This window comes from Camellia sinensis, chromosome 8 (assembly GCF_055761805.1).
Source record: "Camellia sinensis isolate YWXY chromosome 8, ASM5576180v1, whole genome shotgun sequence".
Taxonomy (NCBI): domain Eukaryota; kingdom Viridiplantae; phylum Streptophyta; class Magnoliopsida; order Ericales; family Theaceae; genus Camellia; species Camellia sinensis.
The window spans coordinates 60,198,415-60,213,404 of NC_138968.1; the positions used below are offsets into that span (position 1 = coordinate 60,198,415).

General features: G+C 37.5%; 1 protein-coding gene across 6 annotated transcripts; it reads right to left on the reverse strand.

Annotated features, from left to right (window-relative positions):
• Positions 1–1,792: 1,792 nt before the first annotated feature.
• LOC114275246 (uncharacterized) lies at positions 1,793–14,603 on the reverse strand. Of its 6 annotated transcripts, none has more exons than XR_014337730.1 (6): positions 14,125–14,603; positions 13,843–14,013; positions 3,964–4,025; positions 3,390–3,473; positions 2,862–2,899; positions 1,793–2,044 (listed from the first exon to the last, which is right to left on the reverse strand). XR_014337730.1 is itself a non-coding variant. In XM_082882760.1 (6 exons), exons 2-5 carry the CDS (start codon positions 14,002–14,004, stop codon positions 2,891–2,893), a joined length of 336 nt encoding a protein of 111 aa, XP_082738886.1. In that variant the 5' UTR covers positions 14,005–14,013; positions 14,125–14,603; the 3' UTR covers positions 1,793–2,044; positions 2,862–2,890. The 6 variants fall into 6 exon arrangements, 2 of the variants coding, with proteins under 2 accessions (XP_082738886.1, XP_082738885.1); XR_014337731.1 differs by having other exon boundaries at positions 3,916–4,025; XM_082882760.1 differs by having other exon boundaries at positions 3,390–3,492.
• Between the last annotated feature and the right edge of the window lie 387 nt (positions 14,604–14,990).

Below are 14,990 nucleotides of genomic sequence, written 5' to 3' on the forward strand. Positions count from 1 at the left end.
TGCATAATCATGAATTTTCAAACAACTGGCTTCGCAAAGCGTGTAAGTCCAACCTTCAAACTGCATTTTGAGCATGTCACTTCCATTTTGCCCCTGAACTACGCTGGTTTGATTCCTTGCAAAAGGATACGTAGGCAACCTTCGGGTTCAACCACTTGCATCGCATTGCATCTTGTTTGTTTGCCCAAGTCTTACGGCCTTGTCAAAAGGGTCGTCTTTGGGCTTTGACATTCACTCACGTCATGAAATGACTTCGAGCTCTGTCAAAGAGGGGCAACTGTAGACAACCCATTTTGATCGGCCCTAAGACTTGGGCACTTTCTTTTGACCACTCCCTGATAAAAATTAGAATATGTCATTTTATGAATTTCTCAGCTGAAAAATCAAATTGAAGCTTTAATCCCGAACCTCACCTATTTTGGTCAAAGTATTTTATATCACTAATATTTTATCAATTTGTAGTATTTTATAATTTGCCTTTATAATTTTTTTATCTAATTTTGTGTGTGTGTATACATTTTTAGTTAGTTTTTATATAAAATAATAAAAAAACAAACAAAAAAATAAAAAATGAAAAAGAAAATAAAGAAAAGAAAAAGAGAGGGCTAGATGAGGATAATGGGTTTTGGGATGGAAAAGGATTTTGTTTTTGCTGGATTCAAAGGGGAACATAGTGGACATTGTGATGATAAGTTTTGTGTGGAAAATAATTCGGTGAAGTGAGTTCGAAAAGTGGTGGATGAAATTGAAAAAAGAGGAGGGCAGGTGAGAGTGGTTGGAGAGGAGACACCTAACAAACACACTATCTCTCCCTCTTCAGAATAATTGAGGTCTGTGGGCACCAAGAGTGTGGATTTTTTATGATTGTTGGCATGGTGGGTGATAAACAATTAAAAATCTCTCTCTTTATATTTTCCAACTTGTTTGAAGCAGACACATGGGGGGAGGGGAGGACAACACATGCAAAAAGGCTCTCTCTCTCTGGGTCTCTCTGAGCTTTCTCCCAGGCACTACCTCCCTCTCTCTCTCTCAAAAATATTTTCTGACTAAGCTGCAGCTTCTTGATACAAGAAAATGGTGAAAGTAAAACTGGGTGTGGGCTGAAACCACTCTATCCAACTCTCTTTCTCTCTCTTCCATTCTCGCACCAATTCTTCACACCATTCACACAAGGCACAACACACAATGGCACACCACACACAGGGCAACACAGCCCATACACTGCAGGAAATCTGAGTTTTAGCGGCGTTTTAAAAACGCCGCTAAAAGCTTGAAAAACGCCGTAAAAACTTAAAGCGACGTTTAATATTTTCGTTGTTGATACGGCCGCCGCTATATCTTTGCAACGTTCAAAAAACGTCGCTAAAAATATTAGACGGCGTTTTTTAAAACGCCGCAAAATCTTTAACGTCCATCTCCCCTTCCGTCACAAACTAACGTGTGACGTCACGATGACGTCATTTAGTGGCGTTTTTCAAAAAACGCCACTTCCCCCCCCCCTCTCATGCGCTGCTACAAGAATATAAAATAAAATACCCTTTTCTTTTTTTTTTTTCTGTGCTGCTGCTGCTGCTGCTGCAGGAATATGGAATAAAATACCAAATTTTATTTTATTTTATTTTTTGTGTTACTGCTGCTGTAAGAATATGAAATAAAATACCAAAGTTGGCATTCTCTGTGACCATATATAGTTGCTGTAAAATAAATATTATTGTGCACTACAAAGTTCATACTACAATTTTGGAAACAGGGTATAAACCAAAGAATTTAACTAATTGCACATTTCATGAGATTTTTACTACACAAAATATATCACATTGATCTTCCAAAGTATATCACATAATAAAGATATTAAAAAGCCTTTCTTGAATGACAAACTACAACTGTCATTATCTGCAAAACAGAGACAGTTTATTACAAAAAACCGATATGAGTCCTTGTGATGTTGCAGAGAACTTGATACCAAAGACTGCTTCAAAAGAGACTTGCTTAAACGAACTGATTGAAGCTCTCAACAAAGCCAAGGAAAGCACAAAGTTGAAAACTGAGAAAGAAGCAAAAAACAAAAAGTTATCATCAAAAGCAGCTAAAAAATACAGTCATGTATGGATGCAGATGATTGGAGGGCTAAGCAAGGAAAAATAAAAGAAACAATGATGGTAGATGGTAGGATTGCATGTTTTTCTTGTTCCTTACCTCTAAAAATAAGAGAGTATAAAAGTTGTTTAACTAATGTAATGATGTAGCTCATAAGCTAACACGTTTATTAAGATGCATAATATCTACATGAGGGTTTTGAATAACTTCGAAAAATACAGGTAATGTCACCTAGTGACAGCTATTGCTACATAATGAACTTAATTTAAGGAAAGAGGTAAAACTTTGAAAAGGGAAAAAGAAAAGGAAAGGACAATGTGAATTAAATATAAACTCCCTTTTTTTCTTTTTCTTTTTTCTATTTCCCTTTCTTTTTGCAAATTTTTGCAAATCCTGTCCAAATCCATCCAAAACCAACACAAGGTTTTTCCCTCTTTCCTCCTACCCCATTCATTGGGTTGTAGGTATTTTGACCAAAATATTTGTATCTTTTTATGAAATATATCAAATAAAATTGTTATTCATTGATAATCATGCAGCAAAGTACATTCGTTTTCATACCATCTCTCTCTTTTCTTTTCTTTTTTTTTCCACTACTGATCCAATAGAAACATCTTCATTTTGACCCCTTAATTCTTTGAAATGGATGGTTTTATAGAGTTCAACAAACCCTCCAATCTTCATTTTCCCATCAGACACTTTTCTAACAAGGGCTACATTTGAGTGCAGCTATTCAATCTTAAAGTGTAAGGAAACGGCCTTACCAATTGAATCTCTTCTCAAAGCTATTAAATCAGCACAACTGCGAAAAAAACATTCAGTCATGGTTATTTCTACTGAAGTGAAGATTGGAGAAAATAGCTACATAAATGCAATACAAAGATTTTAATCAATATGACATTCTCTATCTTGAGAGGAATTTGTATCTGTAAACAAAGGAAAACAAATTCTATACATAACAGGGTAAAGAGTAATAAAAACTCTAAAGCAGCAGCTCTCATGTTTATACAATGTTTTGGATAATTACTTTCCCAACAACTAAATCTCAATATGACACATCATTCCAACTTTTGTTTGAAAACCAATTAAGATGGGCAGAAGTCAAAAAAACAGTCTGTTCTTTCAGTGGAACGACCACAATAAGGCACAAGAGAGAGAGAGAGAGAGAGAGAGAGAGAGAGAGAGAGAGAGAGATATGCTAGAACCATGACCAAAGAAATCATCCAGGAACAAAAAATAAGAATTGACTTTTTTTTTTTTTTGGATAAATGAGAATTGACTATTTACACTACCTGTTCAAAGCCTTCCCAAGATCTGCACAAAGAGATCAAACATATGTCCCCTTTGAGCATGTCACCCGGAAAATCAAATTTTGTCTGCAATAAATAAGACAATCTTACAAAAACAACAAGATTATTGCTACTTGATAGTATGTAATATATCAACTTCATCAGTCAATGTCCATTGTTAGTTCATATAGACACTTTTCCTAATATGCATAAACCATACACATAAATTATATCTATGTTTCCCACTAATGAGGGAAAGGTTCTCAAAAGTTCCTGAATATTAATTTATTTCATTTTCAAACTGCGTTTGATCTAATTTTCAAAGGGTAATCACCAATGTGAAATTATTTGAGCACAATTAGCATGACATTTATTTGTTTTTATCACTGAAAGAAAGAATTGCAATGATTCAAAATAAGATCCATCTCAGGATAGCAGAACCACCATATAAAAAACCCACAATTAGTACATGACAACATTAATGTGATAAATAGGTTATACAGAAGCAACAAGCTAAGCTTCAGACAACCTGTCATCTAAACTTTGCTCAATATCAAAATGGAAAATTGAAATCCACCTCGGTGAAAATCCAATGCTTTCTCCTTTTCTTGCTTTTTCATACATCTTCTCACCCCCAACCTATCACAAGATGTAGAAACATATAAGCAATCATACAACCACACAATGCCATTTCAATACCATATCATTGTCACACATAATTCTAAGGAACGTGAAGGAAAATATGAATTATATATCTTACAAGCAATAGATACAACCTAAAATTTGTGAGAAATTTCCTGTTACATTTATGTGCAATTTCTATTTTATGTGCCATACCATAGGCCCTGTGAATAAATAAATAAAATGATTTGATTATCAATACTAGTTAATGCCACACGGATGTGTTTCATACATTTTCTTCTCAAATTCTAGGCAAAAAGAACACAGCTGAATTCAGGTTGCATTCATATTTGTATCTTACACCCTTTGACAAGCAAAGGGTCTGTGTGTGTGTGCTTTTACCATTTTTTGTTCTTCCTGTTTGCCTGGTTTTTTTCATTTTTTGGTTATGTATCAATACTTCATCTCCATCATGCTACAATAACCGGGTCTATATATCCAAGTAAACATGAAGCAAAGCAATATAAAAAAAAATTCTGTTCTTCTCTGTTTTACACTGCCACTGGCAATGCATTTTGACTTTAGTGCATATCTAGTTTCAAAATGGTGGTGTGCATGCTCCCACCCTTGTGATGTTGCGTCCAAAAGGTTTACAACTCATTCATGTAACATAAAGTCAAACTTAAGTAACTAACCTATATGTAACTTTACTTAACTGAACTGCGCTATAGGCAACCATCTACATCCAAATATTGTCAAAGTTCAATTATATTCTTTTGGTTTTAATACAATATAATATGCAATTGATGCCAAAATTTAGTCTCAAATGAAGTAACTTAGCTAAATGTAACCTCACTACAACCATATGCACTATGCATGATCATCAACATCAAAATACTATACAAGCAATGCCAAAATTGAGCCAATATGAAATCAACAAAAAAGCCGAAGAAGAAAGTTATATCTCAAAAATACCTTATTACACCATAAGCAGGGACAAAAAAGGTTGAATGAAAAAATCAAAAGGATGCAACAGTTTTCTTTATGTCCTCATATTTGATGTGTTACCATGGCTCACGTTGGATTGTCACGCCCCACTTTTTATTACTCGAAGTCATTACCAAATTCTTTAACTTAATTCAATTTCAGAGATAACATGCGGAAATAAACTCATACATTCAATCCGTAGAAGTGATTAACAATACTCTCATTCGTATGCAAGTAAATATTACATGAACTAACTTAATAAATTGCCCTTGGGCTTACATCATTAAAAGTACAAGAAGAAGGGTGTAACCCTTTACAACAATGGCATTCCGCCAACATAACAGAGGCCCCGTGGCCAACAAATAAGAAGATCCAAATCTTGTAGCACACCCTGCTAAACACCTGAAAAAGATTCAACAACGTGGGATGAACATATAGTCCAATAGGGAACTCAACATGCTCCTTAACAATAACAACATTACAGATAGCTATGATCATGAACACCCATTCTCATACTAGAATAATAATGTGACAGTTTATACAAAATATATATATATGAATATATATATGAACTTTTCTTGAAAACAATCATTTAATTCACCGCTATAAGCGATTTATCCTTCCTTTTTCCTTTCATTAACCCCCGTTCCCAATCTTTTATAACATTAACAACTACTTAGAAAAATAGATTCACTAAGCCCATTACTCTTCCATTTGCCACACATACAACAGATGTGCCTTTTCAGAACATATTTGGCATTTCAATGCAATTCCTATTATATCATAGTTATCCATACACACCTCTATAAAAAAAAATAACAACTCAACTACATACATAAAATCAATCAATGAGTCAACTCGTCCCTCCAACACTGTAACAAATACAATCCACAATGTTTCCAGATACACTGAAACAATAACAAAACAACAATGCACTACTAGCTATATGCGTAGTAAGCCAAAGATACACTTCTCACAACAATCTACCAGTTTACCAGGCGCTAGCTGGAAGGGTATGGTACCTTAGATTATCAGCGCGTCAGTTCTCCAGGCGCTAGCTGGAAGGGTATGATACCTCTGATTATTAGCTCTGAACACATAAGTGTGTGGAGTCCATCCCCTATCTTCTCACACACACTGGAGTACAACCCCTCTCTTCTCCCCAACCGGTATACAAATATAATGTAATTCAGCATTTCATTACATATGATATTCAATCAACAATGGTGTAATACATACACAACAATTCAACACAACCTTATCATCCTCCACTGATGACCAAATCCCCAGATGCATGCATATTATACATCAATTAACAGACCCAACTAACATGGGATCACAAAACTCAGCAACAACATGAACATGGTAGTTAAAGCTATACCCCACACAAGTGTGTTCAACACTCAAGATACAACATTCCAATTCTCCTATACTTGTTTCAAAATACCTTTCCCATTTCACAAAATGAATTCCACTTCCTTTGTTTTCACAAAAATCACTCCTATGGACAAAAGCCATACTTCATTTAAATTCACTACATTCTTTTCAAAGCCATTTCAAACTAATTATGCACATTAAGTCATAAACAATAAATTAGGGTCTTTCCTTCCTCTTTCTCAATATTGACCAAAAAGGCCCAATTAACATCAACAAACAACAATAACCACAATTAAGACTCAAAATACCTAAGTATTTGCCCGAAGATCTAAACCCCTCAATTAATCTATTAAATCAAATAAGAAAATTAGGGTTTCCTCTCCTTTCAACAACCACATGCTAATTAACACTCCAATTAGCCCAAACCACAACTAATGATAATAAACCCAAATTCAACAATCAACCCAAGGTTCAGTCCCATGATTTTCACAAATCCAACATGATACAATTTTTATGCAATACAAAAACTACCACATGTCTATCTATAGATGAAGTATTGAAAAGAAACAAGGAGAATCCCCACCTCAAAAGAGAACTCAAAAAGAGATGATGACCCGAAATCCAAGTGCTCCAAATCCACTATTTTTCAGATTAGAATGAAGCCCAAGCCGCCCTCTATCTTTCTTACAAAGAACATAAGATGGATTCACACTAGAAGTAGATGAAAACCTAGAAAGAAGATAAGTTCAGAGAGAGAGAAGTCGGACCTAGGGTTTGGAAACTAGAAGAGGATGAAAAGACCGATCAAAACCCGCTGCTGCCTATTTAAACTGGACAGGCTCGCTCGAGCGAAGACTTGGTCGCTCGAGCGACCAGACACAGGAAAGACTCGCTCGAGCGAAGAAACGCTCGCTCGAGCTAAGAAACACTGCTCTCAGGTCTAAACTAGACGCAAACGCTCGCTTGAGCGAAGAAACCCAAGCTCGAGCCACCAGACACAAAACTCAACCCTCGCTCGAGCGACAAAACTCTCGCTCGAGCGACCAATCCAAATTCTGGACAGTAACACCTGGTTTCCAAACCCAACCAATCTAAAACAAACCTGCCCAACACATCCGATAACTCAAAAAGAGAAAATAAAGGATGACAACCACAATCATAAATTGAGAGAATCCAGGGAACCTAAGTCCGGATACAACAACCAAAAGGAGAAAGACCGGGGTCGCTATAACCTCCCCCCCTTAAAGAATTTCGTCCCCGAAATTAAGGGTACGCCAAAACACAAAGCCAACTAATCACACAACATCAACACCCGAATCCCAAAGGAAGAAATTAATCTCACAACAAACCTTTAATCCACTCTTGCCAAAGAAAAGACTAACCAAGGGAAACATTCCAAATGACAACACTTAGGTACGAAAACCTCAACAACCGAAACCTTTCCCGAAACAATGACCAACAACTGACTAGCACAACAAGCTAAGTCACTATTCAACAACATAATTCTCAACCATACAACCAAAGCAAATCTTTTGAGCAAATTATAGGAAAACACTTTCTTGTTCAAGAGACGTTTCACAATGTAGACATTTTCAATATAGGCATTTCAAAATAAATCTTTCATTTTCCATGCGAACCTCAATAGTTTTGTAAATATATATATATATATATATATATATATTATTTTTTTTTTCACAACCACGGTGTTATCCAAAACACAAAATCATTCCCATTTTATCTGCCAAAAGATTCATTTGAAATTCCTCAAAACCTTTGAATTAAATCAATTTCTCAACAACGCCCTCAGATGGCCCAAACACTAGAAAAAAGTTTTGTTTTCCTATTCTTTCCAAAACAACATTATCTACAACCATCACACACACGGTGATGCCACAGCCAACACCGAACATAACATTTCTATAATGATAGTTAATAGAAACCATAACAGTACTGACAACACATAAGACATAAGAAATTCATGGTTTTGCAATTCTATTCCGCCTCTTTTTACTTATCCAATTAAATAACATACACCCGGCTCAGAACCTAGCCAAACAATTAAATGAAATAGTAACCCATTTAAAACATTTTTCACTTCACAATAAATAAGCATATGAGCTATATCAATCTTTCAATAGATACACATTTGGGCGTTGTATCATCGGAGTCCATCCCCTATCTCCTCCCAAACAATATACATACACATAATGTATATAAAAAAAAAATTTCAATCATTCACAATGATAATTCAATACACATAATTGTTGTATTATAATAACCGTCATATTCAATGACTCAACCGGATGATTAATTTCAGTTTTCCCTTATCAACACACAAAGTCAACAACAAACGAGACTAACCTCATGGTGACCAATGTCAAACCAAAACCCAATATCAACAAGCTAACTAATCAACTCAATAAACTCCACACTCAGTAATCCGCACAATTGTGTGCCACTCAAACCATACCCAAAAATTGATAGCTAATCACAAAACAAATACTACCCCTACACAACCGATGGGGTCACCACGGACTCACCGAATAGCAAGGCCCAAAACACGAACCAACATACAAGTACCATTCCTTCTAACTTGAGACACAAATCCCACATAACCTTGTCAATACCACGCAATGCTCTAAACCATCTCATCAATCACATCCACTCACAGATTCCCATTCTCAACCAATAAACTCCAAAAGTGAACAAGGCCCACAGGCCGTCACAAGGCTAACTCAATATACAGTACCAAGCAAGCAACAATACTAGGATCACTGATCCCATCAACAACTTCTCAATATAAATACTAGAGGGTTCGAAATTCCATACATACTCCCCAATACACGAGGATTAAACAAACAATACCATGCATACAAATGCTATACATAAACATAGTGCCTCAGCATCCAACAGTACACCAGTCAATAACAAAATCAATAAACATGATACCCCACCGGCCATCATACAAAAAGTCCCTCTCCAGGGTAACACTGTAGGGCTAACTAATAAGTCGCCCATCGCGAGGCTCCCGAAGCCTGGCTTGACCGTTTCTGGTACCGAAACCGCCCCCGACTAGACGGGTACGACTGAGTCTGACTAGATTTTGAAACACTTGCAGAGTTCACACGCAAAGGGCAAAAACGTCTACCATGGCCCTGCTGGCCACAAACGAAACAACTACCAGACCCCCTACTCAGAGACTGGTATGAAACTTGCTCCTCCCCGAAAACCCCAACAGAAGGATCCAAAACCCCCGGCGAAGAAAAGGAACCAGCTCCCGACTGAGCATGTTTCCGCCTCCACCCCTTACTGAGCCTAGAGCGCTTAGGAACCACATGACTGACCGAGATGGTCTCCTCCTTAACCCCATCATCACTAGCAATCAAGGCCTCCACATGGGCCGCTGCCTCAACTAAAGTATAGTAATCCTTCCACAAGGATCCAGCTACCTTTTCCTGAATATCAAAACACAACCGCTTTTCGAACTCAAAACAACGACGCTCCTCTGTTGTCACCAACTCTGGAGCAAACCTCGACAAACTAACAAACCGCATCTCAAACTGTGCCACAGGAGTGTCATCCTGACGCAACTCCAAAAACTGATTCCTCAACCTTTCCCGAGCAGAAGGAGGGAAATACTTGGCCCAAAAGGCCTCGGTAAAAGCAACCCACGTGCTACCCACATTATTCTTAGCATTCTTCCACCAATAACTCGCATCACTCTTCAACTGAAAGGTCGCCAAAGAAACCCTCAACTCCTCATCTTCGACTCTGAGCATATCAAGAGTCTTAGTAATCTGTTCCAACCAACTCTCTGCCTCCAACGGTTTAGCCTCCCCCACAAACTCAGGTGGACCGGAGCGAAAGAACTCCTTAGTAAGCTTGAGAGCATGCTCGTTGCCGCCCTCAGTACGAGCTAGGGCGTCTTGCACTGCTCTCGCAATCTCACGTGCGACATCCTCACCGACAGCCGATGCTGCAACGGCAGGTACTAAAGGAACTGCTGTGCCTCTACCGACACTCCTACTATTCAACCGCCCTTTACTCCCTCGTGTAGACATCCTATAAAGCACAAAGTAAATTACACTTAGTGCAAAACACTATAGCCTTCTCCGAGGCACACTCCACTACTGTTAAATCACAAGACACACTTAGTCTCAAAATTTACATCTCTACTGCATATTATCAGCTAAACATGTAAACACATAATCGAATCAAGTCCACAACGATAGCCACTCATCCCGGAACTCTCAAGGAATTCCTATCAGAAACCACGTTGATCAGGCGTGTTTCCAAAAGGACCTCAAAGCAAGTTCACCGGCTATGAATACTATCCAGGAGACTGAATCCCATGCTCACATAAATGCAACACATAAGTCCTAACTTTCATAATATCTACATGCAACGTCCTCACAATACGTAGTAAACCCACTGTGGTAAAAACCATTTCCCACGAGCCCAAAGTATTCAACCCGGCTCGCTCTGATACCAAGTTGTCACGCCCCACTTTTTATTACTCGAAGTCATTACCAAATTCTTTAACTTAATTCAATTTCAGAGATAACATGCGGAAATAAACTCATACATTCAATCCGTAGAAGTGATTAACAATACTCTCATTCGTATGCAAGTAAATATTACATGAACTAACTTAATAAATTGCCCTTGGGCTTACATCATTAAAAGTACAAGAAGAAGGGTGTAACCCTTTACAACAATGGCATTCCGCCAACATAACAGAGGCCCCGTGGCCAACAAATAAGAAGATCCAAATCTTGTAGCACACCCTGCTAAACACCTGAAAAAGATTCAACAACGTGGGATGAACATATAGTCCAGTAGGGAACTCAACATGCTCCTTAACAATAACAACATTACAGATAGCTATGATCATGAACACCCATTCTCATACTAGAATAATAATGTGACAGTTTATACAAAATATATATATGAATATATATATGAACTTTTCTTGAAAACAATCATTTAATTCACCGCTATAAGCGATTTATCCTTCCTTTTTCCTTTCATTAACCCCCGTTCCCAATCTTTTATAACATTAACAACTACTTAGAAAAATAGATTCACTAAGCCCATTACTCTTCCATTTGCCACACATACAACAGATGTGCCTTTTCAGAACATATTTGGCATTTCAATGCAATTCCTATTATATCATAGTTATCCATACACACCTCTATAAAAAAAAATAACAACTCAACTACATACATAAAATCAATCAATGAGTCAACTCGTCCCTCCAACACTGTAACAAATACAATCCACAATGTTTCCAGATACACTGAAACAATAACAAAACAACAATGCACTACTAGCTATATGCGTAGTAAGCCAAAGATACACTTCTCACAACAATCTACCAGTTTACCAGGCGCTAGCTGGAAGGGTATGGTACCTTAGATTATCAGCGCGTCAGTTCTCCAGGCGCTAGCTGGAAGGGTATGATACCTCTGATTATTAGCTCTGAACACATAAGTGTGTGGAGTCCATCCCCTATCTTCTCACACACACTGGAGTACAACCCCTCTCTTCTCCCCAACCGGTATACAAATATAATGCAATTCAGCATTTCATTACATATGATATTCAATCAACAATGGTGTAATACATACACAACAATTCAACACAACCTTATTATCCTCCACTGATGACCAAATCCCCAGATGCATGCATATTATACATCAATTAACAGACCCAACTAACATGGGATCACAAAACTCAGCAACAACATGAACATGGTAGTTAAAGCTATACCCCACACAAGTGTGTTCAACACTCAAGATACAACATTCCAATTCTCCTATACTTGTTTCAAAATACCTTTCCCATTTCACAAAATGAATTCCACTTCCTTTGTTTTCACAAAAATCACTCCTATGGACAAAAGCCATACTTCATTTAAATTCACTACATTCTTTTCAAAGCCATTTCAAACTAATTATGCACATTAAGTCATAAACAATAAATTAGGGTCTTTCCTTCCTCTTTCTCAATATTGACCAAAAAGGCCCAATTAACATCAACAAACAACAATAACCACAATTAAGACTCAAAATACCTAAGTATTTGCCCGAAGATCTAAACCCCTCAATTAATCTATTAAATCAAATAAGAAAATTAGGGTTTCCTCTCCTTTCAACAACCACATGCTAATTAACACTCCAATTAGCCCAAACCACAACTAATGATAATAAACCCAAATTCAACAATCAACCCAAGGTTCAGTCCCATGATTTTCACAAATCCAACATGATACAATTTTTATGCAATACAAAAACTACCACATGTCTATCTATAGATGAAGTATTGAAAAGAAACAAGGAGAATCCCCACCTCAAAAGAGAACTCAAAAAGAGATGATGACCCGAAATCCAAGTGCTCCAAATCCACTATTTTTCAGATTAGAATGAAGCCCAAGCCGCCCTCTATCTTTCTTACAAAGAACATAAGATGGATTCACACTAGAAGTAGATGAAAACCTAGAAAGAAGATAAGTTTAGAGAGAGAGAAGTCGGACCTAGGGTTTGGAAACTAGAAGAGGATGAAAAGACCGATCAAAACCCGCTGCTGCCTATTTAAACTGGACAGGCTCGCTCGAGCGAAGACTTGGTCGCTCGAGCGACCAGACACAGGAAAGACTCGCTCGAGCGAAGAAACGCTCGCTCGAGCTAAGAAACACTGCTCTCAGGTCTAAACTAGACGCAAACGCTCGCTTGAGCGAAGAAACCCAAGCTCGAGCCACCAGACACAAAACTCAACCCTCGCTCGAGCGACAAAACTCTCGCTCGAGCGACCAATCCAAATTCTGGACAGTAACACCTGGTTTCCAAACCCAACCAATCTAAAACAAACCTGCCCAACACATCCGATAACTCAAAAAGAGAAAATAAAGGATGACAACCACAATCATAAATTGAGAGAATCCAGGGAACCTAAGTCCGGATACAACAACCAAAAGGAGAAAGACCGGGGTCGCTATATGGATGGCCTGAATAAGTGGGTGGTGTAAGATTAGAGACATCGAAATGGAATGACAAATTTTTCAGGACAACAATTCTATAAAGGCAACAAAAATGTAAGCCTCATCCTAATAGACTGTCAATCAGCTTACAATGATCCAAAAATACATAAGATAGAGTGGGCCTTTCATTTGTTTTTTGTGTTTTTTGTGCCTTTTTTTTGTGTTTTTTTTTTTTTTTGGTCATTTCATTCTTTCTGCATATAAACTAAAAAAGTCTATGGAGATCAACCCAATTAAAACCATATTTGAGGTTTCTAGAGAACTGTTGTCCTTTTATCTAATTTTTTAAATAATACTCCACCTCCCTGGAACATGAATAAATATAAATGGATCCTCCATCAATAGTTTCTCTTTAAGTGCATGTAGTTGCTAGGTTTCTATGCTAGCTATGTCAGGTTGAAGGAAAAGTGCATTGAGTCATTATCTCACCTCAATTCTAAATTTCTGAATGTGACATTGTTTCTTGAATTCCAAAGAGTCCACACTATAACAAAGAAGATGGTCTCCCAAATTGTGGTAACCTTCAAAAATTCCATGGTTTTCCCCTTTCCAAATTAAACAATCCTCCGATCCCCTCAAGATAGAGCTCATACTCAGACTCTGCAGAAGATTATTCAACACATCATGTTCCCATTAAAAAAGATTTATCCTAAAATCCAGTTTCCAACCAATACCATTTGACAATGAGAAAATAGAGAATGAAAAATGTACCTGAGATAAGAGCAAGAGAGATCAACTAGAACAAATCGATTTTGGATTTTGGATCTGCGATTTGATGAAGAACAGATCAATTTTGATGAAGAACAGAAACAGAAACACAAACACTAGCAGTCTCAACAAGTTAAAAACCAAAATGAAAACCAAAATAAATTTAAAAAAAAAACACAACCACAAACACTCTAATTACAAAATCAAAGATGATAATCCAATATTTTCTAGTTTTTGTGTGTGTGTGGAAATGAAGCTATTGCATATAAATGTGTGCTTGAGCTTCAAATCGAGGGTTGTTTGAGCTTCGATCAACATTGATGAAGAACATACAACGCAAAATCTGCAATCGAGTGAGCGAGAGAGAGAGTCTGTGTTTGAGCTTCAAATCGAGGGTTTTGGAAGAGAGAGAGAGACAGAGAGAGACAGGAGTGTCTGTGCATTTGAGCTTAAACTCGGGGTTGTAGAAGAGGCAGAGAAAATGATAGACGGAGTCTAAGACAGTGTTAATAAATTGACTCAATACGACGTCATTTAACGGAAATCAAAGACAACGTTTTTAAAACGCTGTGTTTAATGAATCTATAATGACGTTTCCTTAAACGCCACAAAAAAAACGTTGCAATATGCCCTTTTTTTAGTAGTGACACCACACACATGCACAGCATACACTCTCACCACACCACCACTGCCATCCCAACACACATGCACAACATCACTCAACACATCCATTCACCACTGAACACACACACACACGGGTTTAGAGAGGCCACACACTCATCACCCACACACTTCATACACCACACCACACCACACCACCCATGCACACACACCATTCACACACGGCATACACACACGGCACCTCACTG

Excerpts from the sequence above, each read along its gene's own strand:
- LOC114275246 (XM_082882759.1), bottom strand. The coding sequence starts at position 14,004 with ATGAGCTCTATCTTGAGGGGATCGGAGGATTGTTTAATTTGGAAAGGG. Across the intron at positions 4,026-13,842 it reads TTCAGAAATTTAGAATTGAG|GTTGGGGGTGAGAAGATGTA; the intron begins GTGAGATAATGA and ends ATCTTGTGATAG. Across the intron at positions 3,493-3,963 it reads AGCATTGGATTTTCACCGAG|ATTGTCTTATTTATTGCAGA; the intron begins GTGGATTTCAAT and ends TGTTTTTGTAAG.